The 21,448-nt window shown below is 28.0% G+C and overlaps 2 protein-coding genes across 3 annotated transcripts; one reads left to right on the top strand and one right to left on the bottom strand.

Moving 5' to 3' along the window:
* The first annotated feature begins 1,411 nt into the window (after positions 1-1,411).
* LOC103579021 (ankyrin repeat, SAM and basic leucine zipper domain-containing protein 1) lies at positions 1,412-15,977 on the top strand. 2 transcript variants are annotated; one of them, XM_053741123.1, is made up of 12 exons: positions 1,412-1,785; positions 1,886-2,010; positions 2,154-2,323; positions 13,025-13,111; positions 13,174-13,315; positions 14,068-14,193; positions 14,272-14,392; positions 14,466-14,571; positions 14,637-14,771; positions 14,850-15,199; positions 15,266-15,479; positions 15,569-15,922. In XM_053741123.1, the coding sequence occupies exons 4-12, from the start codon at positions 13,028-13,030 to the stop codon at positions 15,719-15,721; spliced, it is 1,431 nt and encodes a 476-aa protein (XP_053597098.1). In that variant the 5' UTR covers positions 1,412-1,785; positions 1,886-2,010; positions 2,154-2,323; positions 13,025-13,027; the 3' UTR covers positions 15,722-15,922. The 2 variants fall into 2 exon arrangements, with proteins under 2 accessions (XP_053597098.1, XP_008558528.1); XM_008560306.3 differs by lacking the exons at positions 1,412-1,785; positions 1,886-2,010; positions 2,154-2,323 and having other exon boundaries at positions 10,636-13,111; positions 13,183-13,315; positions 15,569-15,977.
* Positions 15,978-16,382: 405 nt separating this feature from the next.
* Positions 16,383-19,802, bottom strand: LOC103579020 (conserved oligomeric Golgi complex subunit 5). The gene is made up of 8 exons (XM_008560303.3): positions 19,634-19,802; positions 19,465-19,557; positions 19,265-19,389; positions 17,795-19,194; positions 17,245-17,370; positions 17,058-17,166; positions 16,736-16,957; positions 16,383-16,669 (listed from the first exon to the last, which is right to left on the bottom strand). The coding sequence occupies exons 1-8, from the start codon at positions 19,671-19,673 to the stop codon at positions 16,478-16,480; spliced, it is 2,307 nt and encodes a 768-aa protein (XP_008558525.1). The 5' UTR covers positions 19,674-19,802; the 3' UTR covers positions 16,383-16,477.
* Between the last annotated feature and the right edge of the window lie 1,646 nt (positions 19,803-21,448).

Genomic DNA, 21,448 nt, shown 5'->3' with positions numbered 1-21,448 from the left:
TGAACAGTCTTATTTATGAGTTTTTTTTTAAACCACTACAATTCAATACAAATACTTATTCTAATAATTGATTTATCAAAAAATATAAATTTTCCTTATGTCTCATTAGTATCATCCATAATGTGTAATGAAAGTACTCGACAGGTTATATACAGACGTGCTTGATAAAAGCGTTGAAGATGAAAATTCGTTATTTAATTGGAAACAAATAGTAAAATTTTTTTTAACTTACAGTGAATTAAAAATGACCACGGAATCTTGAGTAAAAAATTTGGGAAATACATTGTCAGAAAGTAACAACAAATACACTCCATTCTTATCACGTATGATCCATACTGAATTAAATCACAAAATATTTTTACTAAAATGGAGTTTGATAAAATATACTCCATTGCCTAGAAACAAAAATAAATATTACATTTTTTATTGTAGTGCCAGTAATTATAATAATTTTATCAAATTTCTATTTACCTTCCAAGAAATAAGTGAAAATGTTTCGCACAATATTATTTAAATTTTTCATAAAATATTGTTGAAAGTATTGTCAACAATAACCATGGATTATTCTGTCAATCACGTATAGTCTTGGGTAGTTCGCGAACGACCTAGGTCGGAAGAGCGCTCCTTTAGGTGAACTATGCGAACTAGTTCGTCGATGATCTCGCTCTTAGTTCTTTTTATATTTTTTTTAGCGTCGGTTTAACTAGACACTGGCGCTATGTGACCAACCGAGTTATTTACTTTTTCTGTGCGCGCCTTGATATTGCGAGAGACTATTTTTATATATTAGATCATTACTCAACGAGACTAGCTGTTGACTAATGATTAATATAAATTATTGAATTTTTTCATTTTTACTTAAGTAAAAGATTTGATGTGCTATAAAAAAATGTCAACTTTAATTGTAATAATTAGCATTTTTTAAGTATTGTAATATAATTACGCATTATACTAGAAACGAGACTAGCTGTTGACTAATTATTAATATAAATTCTTTTATTTTTTCATTCTTATTTAAATAAAAAATTTTATGTTCCATAAATAAACAGAACCAGCATTAATCATAAATATATTTTTTTTTCTATTTATTGTTTTTATTAAATTATTTAAACAAAAGAACTAATGAACTAAAAGAACGAACTAGTTCGCCATTGGATTATGAACTAAATTGAGCGCTCTCAGTGGTGACCGATTAGGCCCAAGACTAATCACGTACTCCGAAAAGTTGGTAAGCAAGCAAACAAATTTCTATGAGAGCGACGATCAGCAGATGAGAAAATTCGACTTGATGAAAATATAACGTGCGCATGCGCAGTATATACCTTTGTTAATTGAAAAATTTAGAAATGAAAATGACTAAATAATAGTTAAAAATTGTTTTTCATAATAGGACAAACGCAATTAATGATCGAACAAACGTTTATAGATAATTATAAACCAAATATGATAGAATAAAATTATAATTTGCATAGGGGGGGCTAACTAAACAATCAATTTTTATTTAATTTTTTATAAATAAACAAAATTAGGACAAACAATTATTAATGACGAACATTCAAAGACAAACGACGGACAAACGATTTATGATAATCAAATTCTAAAAAAGTGTAAAAAAAAATTTGAAAGGGGCCAACTTCAAGGAGCCGGAGGGTAGAGGTAAGGGGTACTCTCTCATATCACGGTTAGATGTGAAGTTGGCGATTGTTGATAAAGTGAAGTGTGTCAAAGCCGTCGAAGGGAATCAGTAGAGTATGGAAGTTGTACTGAATATAGTAGTTGAAAAAAGTAATTATAAATGAATTCAATTGATAACGTAGTTAAATGAAAATTTTTAAATATTTTCAAGAACAATTTAAATTACTTTTCAAATTTATTTTTATTTAAGACTTAAATTACACAAACAACATACTTAATGAAAGTTTTTGCAATGAAAAGTGTTGCCCAAGTTGCCAAAAAAGTAAAAAAGAGTTGAAGAAACATCGTGTTCTAGGTCATTTTTTTTCGGCAAAAGTATGTACCTAAATATGACATTATGGTAGAGATCGAAATTTTTAACTTGAAAAAATATTAATAATATTGCTTTCGCATGAATGAATAAAATTAATTAATTCAAATATTTTAATCAATACTAATTTCTTTGCATTGATGTTTAGACCCCAGCAAGATTTTAACATTGAACCAAATCTTTGGATACAGCGTTGAAAACATTCGATTACATTGGCCAATTTCACTTCAAGAAAAAAGATATAAATTTGGATAGGAAGATTGCCATTCGAAATTCAGTCCATTTACATTCTTCAGACAGATTACAGAGCTGCGTATAGTAGGTATTATTTTTCCATACAAATTTAACTAATGTCTAAGTCTCAAAGTTGATTGGGGTTAATAAAAAAAATTATGAAAAAAAAAAAAAACATTGTAATTGTTTTTGGGTACTTTCATTACAGTTATCCCTGGCGGTCTTGATTCGCTGTGATTTAAGGTGAATCACGGTAAATCATGCTAATAGGATGAAATTACGGTGATTATCCGTTGTTGCAACAATAAATTTATAAATATATGCCAGGACTGGTTGGTGGTTAGGATATTGGAAAAATACGCATATTTAAAAATATAACAATATTTTTATTTGTCACAGCACATAATATCACTGGGTTACAAAATTAAATCGTTAAGTTAATTTATTTAATACTGATAACTGTTGAGCTCGTAAATACGCGATAAATTTAATAAAAATTTAGGTAATGACCTGAATTATTTAATTGAAGTGAGTTGAGATAATTAATCTGAATCTATGGTGAACACTGAGTTGATCAAAAGAATGTCATGAGAATAAGTAACATGAAATCAGAGATTACTGAGCGAAGTTAATTATTGAACACTTTAACCCTTCAGCACTCTCGTGAAACGGTTTAGTATCATTACTCTTGTGGTGAGAAAAACTCTCACGCCTTTTGCACAGGCGCGGGCGTGCTTATAGCCCCTTTTATTTGAAAAGTCTGAAATAAGATCAATTTCTTTTTGAAAAAAATATTTATTTATTTAAGAATAATATTTGGTTCCAATTCATTTACGTTGAATGAAATTTTTTTAAACAATACAAAACAATATTTAAACTTAGTAATAATTAACTGAACAGTACTTTTACATGTCTTAAAATTAGTAAAATTTAATCTTATATTAACTTTTTGATAGTGTTGTCGTGTTAGTAAACTTCTATAATGAACAAAATTCTAATTTTGGATAAAAATACAAATAGTAGACATAAAATACAAAGAGCAGTCTTTGATTCATATTATCGTTCTAACATTAAAATAATTGAAGCCTATTATTTCTGTAAAATTTTTAAATTATTAACTGCCAGCTCATGTCCTTCAATAATTAATATTATTTACTATAAATTAATGCTCAATTAACTTATTTATATATTTATTTATGTAAGCTAAAAACGACTAGATTGAGGTTAACTCCTTAACATCTGTTTATATACACTCCACATTAGGGTGGTCCAAAAAAACCGACTATTTTTTTTTTTTTCGAGTCTTTTATGAAAATTTGTTGGTTTACGATGTTTTAAGAAGCCTCTCCAAAAATCAGCTCGATAACAAATTTTCAAGAGGTCGCTCACGAATTTTGAAAATATCAAAAATGATCGAAATTTGAATTTTTTTCTTTCTCGTGGCAGCAATAGTTTATATTTGTGAAATCATGATAATGCTTAAAATTTAAGCCCAAAATTTAAATATTTAAATGGCGCTCAAGAATTTTGAATGTTTCCGAGTGTTGTCTTTTGACCGTTTTCGAGCGACCCTTGAATATTAATAATAAAGCTTCTAGATTTTTTCACTATCAATTTGCCTCACAATGAATGAAAATATAACCCGAGAAATAGAAATAATAAGTTATTTACATACTTTTTTATTTTTTAATTCAACTTTCAGTTTTTTTCGCTTATTCAAAACTTACCAAATTTTATTGTTTAAGACTGTCCTGTATATTTTTGATTATGCAAAAGTTATATTTTAGTGAAATGACAATAATTGAGTTATAAAAAAGTACAAAAACTTATTCAAAGTATTAGTTACATATTATCAGTTAATATTCAAAATTCTTGAGCGCCATTTGAATATTTAAATTTTGAGCTGAAATTTTCAGCATAGACATAATTTTATAAATATAAACTATTGCTACCACGACATTGAAAAAATTTAGAAGTAAAAAATCTGTATTTCAATCATTTTTGATAATTTCCAAGTTTGTGAGCGACCTGTTGAAAATTTTTTATCGAGCTGATTTTTGGAAAGGTTTCTTTAAACATCGTAAACCATCAAATTTTCATAAGAGACTCGAAAAAAAAAATAGTCGGTTTATTTGGGCCACCCTACTCTACATATCATCACAATCACATACATGCATCACAAACACAAGTACACTCTCTACGGAAACCTTCGAACTGTACCGATCAGATTCGATTCCTTAAATTCTGACCCCTTTCTTTACTACAATGAGAAAATATTTCATAGAGTTAAGAACGGTTATCAGATAATTTTGTCCAAGCTTTTTTCTGAAATGAAAACTCTAAACGCAAAACAAAGACACAGACCCGATGCTTTACTCTATGAACTAGTGAAGTGCACTTCAATTTTTTGATAACTTCCATTTGTTTACGAGAAAAGCTTGAATAAAGTTCCCATTTACTGTACAAGTGCAACAAGATAGTGCCGTTTATCCAGTTGAGTGCGAATAGAGAAACAAATGAAAACGCGTCTTAATAAATTTTGTTTTATATTTCTACACTGATAGAAGGATTTCTTAGTATTAAAAAAGATTTGTTAATATTTAACAAATTATTTCTTAACGGAGCTTTATTTAAGAAATATTTATTAATATTTAACAAATCATTTCTTAAACATCATTTTTTTGTATTTAATAAATATTTCTTAGCATCTAATAAACGATTTGTTAATATTTAATAAACGATTTCTTTCCATTTAAAAAATGATTTATTAGTATTTAATAAATCACTTTTTAACATTTAATGAATCACTTTTTAATGATTAATAAATGAATATTTTATATTTAATATATTTTTTATTATTTGAACAAATTTTTTTTTTATATTTAAGAAATTATCTATTAACTTATTTATTAAAATTTAATTCATAAAATCACACAGTTCAAGAATATATATCTATATATGTTTTTGCATGCAGCTACACACATTCATTAATATTTGTATTTATAAACAAAAATAACTAAAACAACCATCGTATAAAATTTTCTGTTCTTTTAATTTCAAAATACAATTTCATAGTAATTAACACTATAACTAGAATAAACAAATTAAAATTTCTTATGTTAAACTACGCTTAGAAATAACATAAAATCCGTTTGATAGTACATGTGTTTTTAATGGTTTTATATTTGATTAAAATTGAACTGAATAAAATTAACAAGGCTTCCATATTTTCATAGTTATAATATGGATGACAATTTACAAAATACTTCTGATATAAATATTATTTAAGTATATGAGAGCTTCAGTTGTAGGTTACGTTTAACCAACAATGCAAGCTAGAACGGAGTAAACAATATGACGTCGCAACGACACACACATATAGCTTTTTTAATACTTGTACACCACTACAGGCTCGTGTGTAGCCCTCTACCGACAAATTCGTCTAAGAAATATTTATTAAATATTAACAAGCCTTGTTTGGTGCTAACAAATATTTCTTTTATGTTAATAAGGCTTTGTTAGCATTAAAAATATTTCTTAATAATAAAGAAGTTACTTATTTCATTATAATAAATATTGTTAATAATTACTAAATATTTGTTAAATCCAAAAAAGTCAGTTGAGAAAAATTTAATAAATCAATTTATTACTCCTAAACAAATCCTTCTATCAGTGTATGGTTTGAAACGACTGAAAAAATAGTATTGAAATCTGAAGTAATATTAATTTTTTGACAGATTGAAAAAAAATCACGTAGTCATTCCATTTGAAAATTAAAAGAAGATTTGAGTTATTAATGAGCGTGAGAGAAAACCTCATAGCGAGGCTGCTGAAGGGTTAATAATTATTTTTATGAGCACCAAACTCGTAAATATTAATTTCAATTAGCTTAAAAAAATTGTTCATTTAATTGTTTTGATTTCAATGATTTTATAAGAAATTGCACTGAGTTGAATTTATGTCTGAATGCGTGGTAGCATGATTGCAGAGACTACCGAGCGAGAGTTTTATTCAATTCAAGTATTGAGCACAAGAATAATATAAATAATTATAAATTCGAGTCTATTAATTATGTAAGCACTTTGAATAATTAATTGCATAATAAGAACCTGTAACCGTTTTCTGATGAATAACTTCTTGAAAAACGTGGTTGTAGATCTCGTAAATTCTTGAGTTTTTTATTTGTTTAACTAATGAGCGCTGGTGCTCCAAAATATATAAATAATTATATTTATATGGAACTTGATGAATGCTTGTTATATTTAATTAATTATCTCGTGATGAATACAAAATATAGTAATATTTCTTGAATGAGTGTTAACTTCAGTTAACACTTGGAAAGTACGTTGCGAAAGATAATGGCGTCGGTTTTCTTGACATGAGGCAGGAAACAGGCAATGCGTATGCGTCGCACTGCACATGATCAAATTTAAATATTGAAGCCAGCAGTAGGTGTTGCTTTTATCTGTCGGAAGTGCAACTACATTTGAATTAAAATGTAGTTATAATTCCGTAACACACCGTGAATCGAGGTGATTCGGGGTAAAATCTACCCAGATAGCAAAATGACGTCTTGATGAATTCTGAATAAGTTCCTATTTATGATTTAGACGTCTCATCAACATCATAAAGAAGTCTTTAAGAAGTTCTCAAGATGTCGAATGAGCCACCTGGCGAGCTCAGTAAGACATCTTTAAAAAGAGTTTTCAAAGAATTCTTTTTTCTGACTTCGCAAATAAGACTTCAGTATGAATTTACCATGACGTCTTTAAAGAGCTCCTAATTTTGACTTCATAAAGAAGTTTGAAAATACCTTTAGACGTCACAAAACTGACGTCTTATTTATGGAGTCTTTAAGAACTCTTAGTTAAGAGTTCTTAAAGATGACACCTTTAAGAAGTCATTATAAGACTTCTTGAGGACGTCTTCAAAAAGATGTCGTAAAGCAGTAATTCCGAGTTGAATGCTGTCTGCTGGGTAAGTAAAATCACGGTGATTCACGTCGATTCACGGTGAATCATGGTGATGTTCTATAATGGAATAATGGAGATTTCCCAAGATTCACAATTAATTTTATAAAATTAAGAAATCCCAAAGTAAATTTACATAATCTTAAGATGTACTATAATTCTGACACGGATACTCCTCTGTTACCTCTACCCTCTATAATTTTTATCAAACCATTTGAATATATCTTTAAAATTTGTACAAAAATAAAGACATTTTTGGGAACAAATTAACTATTAAATAACAATAATTAAGTGTTTTTTCTTTATTTTATCTCTTACATTAACTTAACGTTTGTTATATAAAGCGATAATTTTTTTTAATACACATAAGTGTGCAAAAACTTTAAATATATTTTGTATAATCGAGATAGTAAAAGAACTTATCCTCGGCTTCTTCGAGTTATTATTTACGCGATACAGTCTAGGAGGTGAAAGCTATACCCCGGGATGTTTTCGATGATGATGTTTTTACTGAATCGACTATGATTATGTACAAAGTGAATACAGCTGAGATTCCTGGTACAGCTGTGAGTGTGCAATAATTTTTTAAAAGAATACTCCATCTACCTGAATGCACTCCACCCTATTTACTGCGATTAGAACTCGTCAACAAACCTCATATTTACATCACATTCGAGGACATGAAACTAATAAAAAAAATCTTACAGGAATAATTGGACGTCTTAGACTCATGGCTGAGGAAAAGAGGCCTAGAAATATCACAGGAAAAGACGGTGCTAATGGTATTTTCAAACAATTTTTCTGTTAACAGAAAAAGAGACGAGATTAAACTTTCACTATACGTGGGAAAAGTATAGAAGAGGTACAAGAAACCAAGTTTTTAGGCATGATAATTAACAACAAGTTAAGATAGAACAACCACATTCAAAGTATAAAAGAGAGGGCAAAGAGAAGCAACAACATCATCAAGGCAATAGCTGGTTGGAAATGGGAAGCACACCCGCACCTACGGTACTGCAAATATATGAGGGACTGGTGAGGGCCACCATTGACTGGGGATTAATTTTCTACCAGGGCGCCACTGAGACCAACCTAAATAAGATAAAAATAAGTCAATATGCAGCCCTAAGAAGAGCTACAGGTAGCCTAATAACTATATACCAATAAATCTTTTACTTTACCTAGCGGCTGAGCCAGACCTGGAAAATCGGGCTAAATTTCTAACAAAAAGATTTCTCGCAAAGACAGTGGCCAGAAGGAACAACCAACTTGAAATTCCTTTAAAATATATGCAGATGATCAGAAGGAACCAAGACATAAGAAAGAAAGTAAAAAAAGGAAGAAGGTATTAGTCCATAATACTCAATATATGGGAATCTGAGCAAAAACTATGGGAAAAAATTATAAGACATGATGCACCACCTATCGCACAGGTAGAGTACAATTCCAGATTCAATGAGATCAATGTGGACATGGACACAGGAAAAACAGCAGCCAAGCACCGAAATCTGAACACAGAATGGAACCAGTTACTGGAACAAAAATATCCAGGATTTAAAGAGTTTTATACAGACTCTCAGTTAATATTAACAAGACTAATGGGACCAGGGGATCCCAAGGAAAACCCTGATATCATGAAAATCAGAGAAGATCTATACAAAATAAAAGACATGGGAATTCTGATAGTGCTAGTCTGGAGCCCAGTTCACAAAGGAATTGAGGGAAATTGCATGTTAGTGGATATACCCTCTTGCGGTATTAAAAACATTCTGGATACACTCTGGAAATATTCTGGTAAACGATGCAACCATACGGACTCCAGAGTATTTCCAGAACGGTTTTGTGCCCTTTTCTGAGAGTGAACCCAGAGTACGTCCAGAGCGGATACGGAGTAAATCCAAAGTGTTTCCTCAGGTCAAAAAAAAATCTTAAATTTGACTTGATTTAACTTAATTTCCTTTGAAGTTGTCGATATGCCGACAACTGTAGTCCACATTTTAACTTCTTAAACTTTTTTTGACTTAAATTGTTTAGTTTCCTTTAAGTGACGTAGTATGATTATTATTTTGGTCAAAACGTGATACTTGAACGATAAATTCTCTTCATGTGAAAATAGTGTAAATACAATTACAAATTATGTAAATAAATTAATATATATATATATATATATATATATTAGGGTGCTTAGTTTCCTGCGAAAGTATTTTTTTTTGTTGCTCATCAAGCAAAATATTGTTTTCTATGTTAAAACAAAATTCCTGCCAAGTTTGAGCTCTTAATTCCGATCCTAAGTACTTTCCATTTGATTTTCAAGATTTCCCATTAAAAATACACGTAAATTAAATTACTCTTATTTTAACTTTCTAATACTCAGCTGCGTTTTATGATATGGACTCGGTTTTGGTCGCAAATTGTAGGGCATTTGGTCTTCTTCAAAAGTGCCCATAGTAACTTAGCTGTAATTTCAGCTGTTTCACTGATGTCCGCTGAGGAAGTCATTTTTCGTATGAAATTGACCTTTATTGGCTTGCAGAACGTAAGCCAATGAATGCACACCAAACGTGAAAATGGGGATTTTATGGGAAATCTTATTCCCTTCAAAAAAAGTCCTATGACTCAAGTCGCTGAAGTCCATAGTTTCCGAGTTATAGGAGCTTTAATAATTTAAAAAATAAAATAGCCATTGTCGAATTTTTTGTTAAATTATATTTTTTTAATTATTAAAACTCTTATAACTCGGAAACTATGGACTTTAGCGACTTGAGTCATAGGGCTTTTTTTAAAGGAAATAAAATTTTCTATAAAATTCCCATTGACATTTTTGGTGTGCATTCATTGGCTTACGTTCTGCAAGCCAATAAAGGTCAATTTGATACAAAAAATGACTTCCTCAGCGGACGTCAGTAAAACAGCTGGAATTACAGTTAAGTTACTATGGGCACTTTTAAAGAAGACCAAATGCCTTACAATTTGCGACCAAAACCGAGTCGATATCATAAAACGCAGCTGAGTATTAGAAAGTTAAAATAAGAGTAATTTAATTTACGCGTATTTTTAATGGGAAATCTTGGAAATCAAATGGAAAGTACTTAGGATTTGAATTAAGAGCTCAAACTTGGCAGGAATTTTATTTAAGCATAAAAAACAATATTTTGCTTGATGAGCAACAAAAAAAGTACTTTCGCCGGAAACGAAGCACCCTAATATATATATTAGGGGAAAAGGGAGGTGGGGGTAGGTAAAACGAGGTACTCCCAAAATTTTATAAAAAAAAATTTTATTCTTTAAATGTATTTTAACGATTCCAAAATTACTTTTGTTAATATAATTGAGCATTATTCTTAATTTTTTTCGTTAAACTTTTCCAAAAATCGAGTATCATTCACAAAATGTTAATGACTTTTGTATTATGATAAAAACCATTAAAAATTTTTTTATCGTCCTTTGCATCCAATAATTGTGTAAAATATAATTTTTCTAAATGTGAAACTTACAAAAAATTATAATAAAATCAAACTTTTTCAATATTCAGAACTTTTTTTTTTTACATTTTTCTATAAAATTTTATATAATTTTATGAAATCGTATAAAACTTTATAAGACTTCGTACAATTTCATCAAATTTCATTCAATTATTACTTCCCTCATTAAGATCTTACTTTATAAAATTTCATGTAATTTTGTGAAATCGTATAAAAGTTTATACAATTTTATAAAATTTCATACAATTATATTAAATTTTATCTAATTATTACGTCCTTTTTAAGATCTTACTATATAAAATTTTATAAAGTGTTACGCAATTTTATAAAATTACATTTATTTATTACGTTCTTTACTCAGATTTGACTTTATAAAATTTTATTGAGTTTTATAAAATTTTATAAAATTGTATGAATTTTTATAAAATTTTGCTCTGAAATTTTATAAAATCTTACAAAATTTTATGAAATTGTATAAAATTTTATAAAAACATTTTTTCCCGGGATGTTATTAAAGTAGAATATTGAACCAACATTTGTCTTACCTAGTAAATCATAAGAAAATTTGATATTGCTATTACCCAATTGAGGAGGAATATTTTCTTGCGGGATTTTAAAATTATGAAGAGTACAATATTTGGAATTAAATACTTTACGCCATTCTTTATACAGTAGAAAAATCATTTTCCACTGTTCATCTTTTAAATCATTGTACTTATTACTTTTTAAAGAAGGATATTGTAGTTCAATTAATTGATTTTTCCATGGTTTTATTTCGTTTACTAAACATTTTTTTTTTCCACTTTCTTAAATCATCAATAACAATTTTCCAATTACTATCTATTTGAAGTATCGTCTGAAGATCCTTTCGTCCAAGATTTGAAAATATTTTTCTTTTCATTTCTTAGGGCAGCTGATTAAAGCTCATTTTTGATATTTAATATATTATTGAGAAGTTTACAAAAAAATAACTAATACAGTAATAGGTTAAAATATAAAACAAATATAAAGAACTTAAATTAATATTGTTAATTTTTTCTTTTTATCATTTCGAAAGAAGAAATTGATTTATTTTTTTACGACATGAAGATTAATGACTTGGTCATAATCGACTTGAGACACTTCCAGTCACTTTATATACGAGAATATAAAAGTAAGTCATAACAATGGAAAGATACTTCCTGGTCATTGTTAAATATATCATCTAGACAAATCAACGACTTTCTGATCCATCCTGGTATTTTCTAGGCATGATGTGTAGAAAGAACATGATTGTGCTAGAAATTTCCAAAAATCCCATAGTCATTTTTTTTTGGCTTAGAATCTTGGGTCTGTATAAACCTCAAATCATTGTTATTTTTTTTCTACGTACTATTACTGAGAATAAAGACAAAAGAATTAAAAATTACATTTGTTAAAAAATTGAATTATTTTCGTTAATTTTTTTAGTTTAGTTATTTAGGAAGAACGAACTGAAACGTTTTATTCTATTTTTTTTTTAAAACACTTTCATCAATGACTTAATCAATAATCGACAATTTTTCAATTAATGAATATGTGAGACATTTTCACTTACTATATGTATCAAAATATAAAAATGAATCATAATAATTGAGAAATATTTCCTGGCTATTGTTAAATTTATCACCGATATAAGTCGACGTATTTCTAATTCATCATCCTCGTATCTTCCATGCATGATGTATCGAAAAAGCATAATTGTATCAAAAATCCATAGAAATAAAAAAAATTTCAAAAATCCTATTATAAATTGTGCCTTATTGACTTTCTGTCCAGGGTTCTATTCATTTACAGTTAATTATGTATAATAATCCAAAAAATTGTATAACTTTCCGGAGTTATCAAAAGATCCTAGAATTTTTTCAATATTTTCGACAAAAATCGCGAATATTTTAGAACTTTCTTAAAGTAATTTTCGAAAACAAAATTTAAATAATGTACATTAAAATGATTTATTTAAATAATTAATAATACTATTCCTAAACAAAATAATTTATTCATTTAAATGGACATTAATTATTCGCGGGAATTGTATATTATTTTCAAACTAAAAAAAAGGCGCGCAGTTTTTAAAAGTAGCTAACTTCACAATTCACCGGCATTTGTAATTTGTAACTGCAAACAAACAACACGTTGGCCGTTGGTACACATTGATAAAAATTATTTATAAATTATTTTATAAAGAAAGTATACTCTGATTAAAAATATGTATATATAATTCGTAAATATAATAAACAATTGTTACAAGAATAGATAATTAAAAAAATTACAAATTAATTGTAAACAGTAATTGTAATAATAATTCAAACTAGATAATGGCTGCTTATAGACCTGCCGGATTATCAGATTCTTCTGATGAAGAGTTAACTTGTGTGCGAAATAATATAAGTACAAATAAAGTATGTTCATTAAATATTACTTATTATCAGAAATAATTTTAAAGTTATCATATGTGGAAAAGTTTTTTCAGAAAACTCAATATCATCATTCAAACGAATGGGAGGCCAAAACTTTAGAGCGAGATAAAAATCAAGATCGTCAATTCAAAGTTCTCAATGCTTGTATGACTGGAGACATTGATATTATTGATGATTATATAAATCGTACGTCAATTTTAACTAATTTAATTTATGATACTGAACTTCGCCGACGTCTAATAATTTTTGGAATTCATTCAAAACGTTAAACTATAAAAAAAAGAAAATATTAAAGAAATTGCACTTATAGTTTTTAAAATTTTCTACATGTGCTTTTTTTTTTTTTTTTTTGTAATTGATTTGTTTGTTTGTACTTATTTCAAGATCACTTTAAGACGCGTTTTCATTTGTTTCTCTATTCGCACTCAACTGGATAAACGGTACTATCTCTGTTGCACTTGTACATTAAAGGGGAACTTTGTCCAAGCTTTTCTCGTAAACAAATGGAAGTTATCAAAAAATTGAAGTGCACTTCGCTAGTTCATAGAGTAAAGCATCGAGTCTGTGTCTTTATTTTGCGTTTATAGCTTTTATTTCAGAGAAAAGCTGGGACAAAATTATCTGAAAACCGTTCTTAATGTAACCATTATTTCATGAATAAAAAATAGTATATTTTACACCTCGGGCAGGAAAGTAAGAAATGTCTCAGATCTCACGTAATTGTTGGCCGAGGCGAAGCCGAGGTCAACAAACATGTGATCTGAGGCTTTCTTATTTACTGCCCAAGGTGTCAATACTATTTTTCTCCTCGACGGAGGCGGAAAGCGTCAACTTCGTTTCGCACAGCGGGAAAAAAGTTGACGCTTTTCGCCCGGAGGGGAGAAAAAATACATATATTTCTCATGTTAAATACAAAACTTGTTATTTCTATTGTGTAGATGGAAATGATGTTAATGGATTTTTATTTAGCGGATGGACTATGTTATTATATGCTTCTTCTGCACTTTTACCAGAAGTTATTGAGCATTTATTAAAATTGGGAGCTGATCCAAATCTTCATAAAGGTATTCAGTTAACATAGAGTATAACACTCTCAAAATCTGTGATTTTTTTTTTTTTTATTAATTAATTAATTAATTTAGATGGATATACTCCACTGATAGCAGTATGTGATTCAACTAAAGGAACCACAGAGCAAACTTTAAAATGTATTGAAATTTTACTAGAAGCCAAAGCTGATCCGGATGCTATTAGTAAAGATTTGTAAGAAGTTTAAAATTATTCAAATTTATTTTTTTTATATAAAAATTTTAATAGTTTACTATATCTTTAACAGACAAACGCCATTGATGCTCGCTTGTAAGTCTAAAGAACCTGAAATTATTTCGGAGCTTATGAAGAATGTTAAAAATATTGAAGCGTGTGATAAAGATGGACGAACGGTAACAATTCTAAAAAAAAAATTTTAAATTAATAGGTTATTTATTAATAATATATTTATTTTCAGGCTGTATTTTATGCAGTTTGTGCTAATAAGCCAGAAGTTTTAAAAGTACTTATGAAAGCGAAAGCGTCGGTAATATCAGTAGACAGACGTAATTTAACTGTTAAAGATATTGCTATAACTAAAAACTATGAAGAAGTAATTTTATTTTAAATACAACTATCTTTCATTTTTATATTCAAAAATAATGGTTTTTTTAAATTGATTTATTTGTAGATTTTGCAAATTTTGGATTTCGAAGATGATGAGATTGAAAATTTTTGTCCGATTGCAAAAATAACAGACTGGAAAGATGCAATTACAAATATTACAGATCCAGATCCCGAATATATTGATTCTGATATTGCGAATATTTTATACTCATTAAATTTAGAAAAATATCGTCAGTCCTTTAAAGGCATGAATGTAAAAACATTCTTACAATTGACTGAAGAAGATCTTATTAGATTAGGAATGGATATACAGTATCATAGAAAACAATTTATAAGCGGGTTAATTAAGTTTCATTCGTCTAAATGGAAATCTTCAAATACTGTTAAAATAATTAAAAAATTTTCAACTCTTTCGTCAGTATTAAAATTTGATAAAATTAATACATCACTTGCTGATAAATTGAATTAAATATTTTTTAGATTATTCGATGGAGTGATTTCTTTAGGAAATGTTGCTCGACAACTCAGTATTATCGGATCAAGTTTTTGTTTTATGAAAAACAATTTTTTTTGTGATAAAAGTAATAAGATCCTTAAAAATAATGAACTTTGTGTAAAAGAACTTGAAGCTGCTGAAGAAAAGTTGACTCACATTAAAAAAGATTTTCAACAAATATTAGAGTATGCTGAAAAGGTACAAAGTTTATTTTTTTTTTTTAATTCGGAAAATATTCTGACTATAAAAGAGATGTGAATTTATTATTAACTTGAAATTATTTTTAGATTGAAAAAAATAATCGTAGTAATCGACCAGCAGCTTACATTGGATCTAACGACTTAAAGAAAAAAACTAATTTGACTGTTCTGCTTACTGTTACTGTGATGACTGGAATATTTTTATCAAAGACTTCTTTTGTAAAAAAAATATTAGATTAATAATTAATAAGGATAAATTATCAATAATAGAATATGATTATATTCAATGATGTAAGTCATGAAAAAAGTATTATTATTTTTTAATCTAAAGATTTATTAAAAATCGAAGTTGTAAGTTGTAATAAATACTCAAAATACTTGAATAGTCGTAAGTATTAATTTTTGAAGTAAAAATGTAAATTTATGGATTTCAAATGTAATTAAAAGATATCTTTGATATTTTTTATTAATTTCAAAAAAATAATTAAATATAAAAGTAAATCATTCTATCATAGTTGAATGTATTGAACGATTCAAACATTAGCAATGTAAGCTTTATTCGCGAATAAGAAATTTCCCAATTTGATAATTGCATACTCTTTAATCTTTAAACAAATTTATTATTATTCCAATAATTTTCATTAATAAATTTAGTTAAATTAATTAACTTGTCGTAAAAAAAAAAAAAAAAAATGGCTCATAAGATAACAAATATAAAATTCTCAATAATATAGTAGCAATATTCGATATGCCTAATATCATTTAGTTTATATTTTCATGATTTAATAAAAATAAAATAATTATTGAATTTTAAATACTAATAATTAAATTCTCATTACATTTATCCAGTAAAAATAAAAAAAAATTATAATTACTTTTCAGTGTGATTTATAATAAAAAAATTTATTTAAATCAGTTATAGTAAATACGTTACTTAATAACTAGTAATCAATAGAAATATTATAAATATTTACATAATTTGATAAAATTATTTATTTATGTAGTGTTGTCACTTAAATTTACTAACTTCATCATTAAAGGAAATAGTGGATGAAACGAGGGAAGATTACGCTGTCTAATAATTAATTCATAACGTTGCAAAGTTCCAGTACATAATGTCAGTCGATCTTTTTCACTTGGATGATTGTCCAACCATTGTGATAATCGACTTATTGACCATCCAGCGCTCTACAATTTAATTTTAAAAATAAATAGTAGCATAAAATATAAATTATAAATAATAAAAAAATTTACTTGATGTGGAGATTGTAATTCAGGCGGAGCACTCGAAAAAAGATGAAGAAGAACAAGTGAAGGTGGTACACCACCTTCACCTTTCATCTCCACAACTTTTTCAACCATTTTTTCCGGTCCCAGTGTTAGCAAAGATTTAAGAGCTCTCAATGTACGATATTGTTGTTGTTCTAACATTCCTAATTGACCTCCTCGACACAGTGGAGCAACAGCAACTTCCATCTAGTAATATCATATTTGTTTATTATTATTTAAATCTCACTATCATTATAATAGAAATTTAAATATAAATAAATAGGAAATAAAAATATTTAATTAAAACCTGAGCAAAGTCAACAATTAGTTTAGCTCGGCCATATTCACTTAGTGGCCGTATTAAGCAAGCATGACGGACAAAAAATTCTATACATCTTGAAGCAACAGCATTACAGCTAAAATATTAAATTATTAATTATTTTATATTTTTAATAATTACAATTATCTGATGAATAATTAATAAATAAACTTACCATTCAATTACAATCGTTTGATTTTTATAAGGCGCAAGGAATGTACTAACTGTCCGCATGATGAAACCTTGTAATTCTTTTATATAAAGTGAACATCCAAATTCACGAATCTGAGGATTATTAAGACTAAAAAAAATATATATATATAATATAAATATTTTATTCAATTTTATTAATTGTAATAAATCGCGTTACTAATTCCACAAGGGCTTATATTTTTATACGCCCTTTTGGATTTAGTCACTAAGTTTAAAATCAAAAGGACATATACTTTTTTTGCACGACTCATGATGCGAAGCATCAGAGAGTGCTTTACGATCGAAAAATTTTTTTAATTTCTAATCATATTGTAGACTTATTCTAAAGCTGAAAAAAATTAATCAATTTTTAGCTATAAAATAAGTCTACAAAACGATTAGCAATGAAAAAAAAAAAAAAAAAAAAAAAAGATACACCTTTTTGACTTTAGAAAATTTCCTAAAGCCAAAAGGGCGTATGAAAATATAAGTACTTTTGAAATTAGTAACTTGATAATATTTATTAAACATACTCTCGAAATTCAGGATCATCATGCATTGTCAATATAATACTTTCAATAGCATCCGTAATTGAAGCTATAAGTGGAGCTAGTATATTTTTAGTCAATGAATTAGTATCCTCAAGAGCATTAGCAATAATAACAGCACCTTCTTGTGGTAAACTACCCGCTAAATTAGCGACAACACGATTCATTTGTGTTGCAAGATAATATAATAAATTAGCTAATGTAATATTAGTCAATTGTCCAGATGTTGGTGAGTCAATAACTTGGCTAGCTTCACCGCTGGTTATTAAACCTTGTTCACATTTTAAACAAAATAATCTTATAGCTTTTCCCACATTACGTGCAACAACTGTTGATAGATTTTCATCAACCAGTGAAACACTTATTTCACTTGTAATTGTTCTTATTAAACTATCTATTTCATCTTGACTTGGTGAAGCATCATCCGAAAACATTGTATGAACTGGATCCAATAATCGTGAAACAGAACGTGACAAATAGGCATTTTCAAATGGTGATAAAATATCTTTACTTATTGTATATGTACCAATTAATTGTGATTTTTCTTTTAAACGTTTCCTTAAATCCAAAAATATACGTAAAAATTTTGGATACTCGCCTTCTAATGCTTGTTTTATAAAAGACGATGCTTGTGAACGTTCAATGAATATTTTAGCTAATAGTGTTATTATTTTATTCCAAAATGATTGAGATAAACCTTCAAATTCTTTAGTATAGTGCTCTAATAAAATTCTTTCAAGAAATTCAATTTGTATGCAATGGGTGTACAATGTATCTTGAAGTAAACGATCAAGATTTTCCCAAAGACGTACACGTAGATTTCCAGATGAGCCTGGTGATGGCAACGCCGCTCTACCAGGTCCACCCCTTTTTATTAAATCTTGATTAGTTGGTAATGAGACATCTAAAGCTTCTCGAGCAACTTTTTCTATTTCTGATAGTGCTAATTTTTCATTTTTCTCAATGGCCTTAGATAAAATTCCTAAATTTTCAAATACCTGAAGTGCTGTACTAACTTTAACATTATCGGAAGATTCTAATCCCTGTGACAATGTAGTAGTTGCTATTTTTTTAACCGTTAGTTTGTGAGATTTTACAGCTTGTTGATCATTAGCTATTAAATTTAATCCTATTAAATCATCATCAAACATCAACTGCTCAAGTTCATTAATACTCTTAGCTGCTTTTATTATTTCAGAGCTTTGTGTTGCATTATTTATTTGTGAATCTAATTTTTGTGAATGCAATAAATGTTGAACTCTGCCGACTTTTCTCAAAAGATTGGATGCTTCATGGAGTCTTGTTAGGATTATTGTTTGTGATTCTAATTTATTGAATGGCTCAATTATTTTAGCCCTTAATCGTTCTACTGATGACAGCAAACTCTATAATAAATATTTAATATAATAATTCCTGATAAATAATTAATTAATTATATTTAATATATAAATTTACTTGAACGTGAGTTTGCATAACTGATAGAACGCCTTCTATTTTTTCAACCCATGTTACTTGAGACAATAAATCTTCATGATTTGTAAGAACTATTTGATGTAACTCAGCATCTAATATCTCTAAAGCTTATTGACAAATAAATACATTAATACAGCTGTCAGATTCAATATTATTAGTTATAGTTTGTGATAAAAATATACCTTTTCCAAATTTATTTAACTGTTGAGCAACAGTGAGCAACTTATTAGTATCATTTATTTGAGCTTTTGGGTCTAAAAATTGTTTTAAAAAATCTAAAATATGAAAAATTTTAATTATTAAATAGTTATATAAATAAAATATTGTTTGTGAACATAGAAAAAAATTAACCATCGTTTTCTATACTTTGAAGATCAACAATTTCACCCATATTTAATTACTTAAGCATGTAAATTATTAAGAATTAATTTTTTATTATTTATATTAGAATCTATGAAATATTATTTTTTTTACAACAATCATTTTTTATGAATCGTGGCAATAAACATGATAACCTAACTTTTAAAATATGCGCGCGCATTTGATATTAGCGCGTTTAAAATATTTGAAAGAATATCCAAATAAAAAAATCTGGAAATTGGTTGACCCTGCGGGCCAGCTCCAAAACTTCCCGCTGTTTTCGAGCTCAAACAGCTCAAAAACGTTATTTGAGGTGTTTTTAACTTGACAATTCTTTGTATTACATTAGATTTTTCAAGCTTGAAAACAGAAATATTTTACATTAAACTTGGAAAATTCAAGACACCGAAAATAATTAATAAACAAGTTTTCTTAGAATTTTTATTCACGATTAGGTTCAATAAAATCAATGTATTCAGGTAGAAAACAATGTAAGTGATTGAAATGAGTTTTGACTCAGATCATAGCTTTAATATTTAAAATATCCGAAAAAAATGTTAAAAACGGTGTCATTTCAATTTTTCTGTTGATAGTATTATTTAAACTGAAAAACGAATTGCATTGCGTTATGTGATGATCAGAAGAGACCATTAAGACGAAAAATTAGTATGACTTTAAATACATTGTAGTATATTATATTATGATTTATACAGAAAAAATGACATTAAATGATATTTTTTACAATTTCGTCATCGATATATCTTTTAAACTAATCAACCGATTTTGATGTTCGAGGTTGCAATCGGTGCGTATTATTGAGTTCTAAAGCTGATTAGATTTTGGAGATGTTAGATTTCGTCGTTGCAAAGATATTCGTGAAAAACCGATTTTCAATATTTCTTTCTCCCACGATATCTCTCGAACCAATATGCCGATTTTGATGTTCAAGGTGTCAAATGGCGCGTTTTATTGAGTTCTAGAGCTGATTAGATTTTAAAGTTGATCGTTTGAATCGTTTCTGAGAAATTAGGAAAAATCTATAAAAAAAAATGTTTTAACTTCTCGCTAAGAAAATTGAAAATTTTCAAAAATTCGGGAAGTTATTGGTTTCGATCCGATTTTCGAAAATCGAATTTCTAACAGATTTTGACGTTTTGAGGTTCTAGGAAATTATTCTGACTAATTTCAAGATAATGTCCGAGTGTATGTATGTGTGTAAATATCTGTAACTTTTGAACAGATGAACCGATTTTAAATGTCAAGGTGGCATTCAACACGGATTGTCAATATCTAAAAGCTATATATAAAAGTTCAAGAGAAACCGTTGTCGAAAGAATGAAAAAAAAAATTTTTTTAGTTTTTTTGAAATATCTCAAAAACGACTTGATAAATCAATTCAAAAACCTGATCAGCTTTAGAACTCAATAAAACAAGTCGATTGTCATCTTAACCATCTCAATTGGTCAATTCGTTCGAGAGATATTGGAGAAAAAAATTATAAAAAAACGTTTTTTTTTAAAACAACGGCATACAAAAGTATTTTCGGACTGGAAAATGTATTCACAACAATATTTTCGGGCTCAAGGAGTTCAAAAGTTATAAAAGGTTCACAGGAACACAGACACACACACACACACACACACACACACACATACACATACACATACACACACACACACACACACACACATCATTCTGAAAATAGTCAGTATAGCTTTCTAGAACCTCAAAACATCGGCATTTGATGAAAACTCGATTGTCAAAAATTGGGGTGAAAACAATAACTTCCCGAATTTTTTGAAAATC

The sequence above is a fragment of the Microplitis demolitor genome, chromosome 8 (assembly GCF_026212275.2).
Source record: "Microplitis demolitor isolate Queensland-Clemson2020A chromosome 8, iyMicDemo2.1a, whole genome shotgun sequence".
Classification (NCBI taxonomy): domain Eukaryota; kingdom Metazoa; phylum Arthropoda; class Insecta; order Hymenoptera; family Braconidae; genus Microplitis; species Microplitis demolitor.
Note: the sequence above shows the minus strand (reverse complement) of the source record. Positions and strands in the feature narration are given on the sequence as shown.

Bases quoted from the DNA above. Each gene is read 5' to 3' on its own strand.
- LOC103579020 (XM_008560303.3), bottom strand. From the start codon at position 19,673: ATGGGTGAAATTGTTGATCTTCAAAGTATAGAAAACGATG. The intron at 19,558-19,633 runs GTTAATTTTTTT...TTCATATTTTAG, and splicing joins TCAAAGTATAGAAAACGATG to ATTTTTTAAAACAATTTTTA. The intron at 16,670-16,735 runs GTAAATTTTTTT...ATTAAATTGTAG, and splicing joins AATTACAATCTCCACATCAA to AGCGCTGGATGGTCAATAAG.
- LOC103579021 (XM_053741123.1), top strand. From the start codon at position 13,028: ATGGCTGCTTATAGACCTGCCGGATTATCAGATTCTTCTGATGAAGAG. The intron at 13,316-14,067 runs GTACGTCAATTT...TCTATTGTGTAG, and splicing joins TATTGATGATTATATAAATC to ATGGAAATGATGTTAATGGA. The intron at 15,200-15,265 runs GTCAGTATTAAA...AATATTTTTTAG, and splicing joins AAAAAATTTTCAACTCTTTC to ATTATTCGATGGAGTGATTT.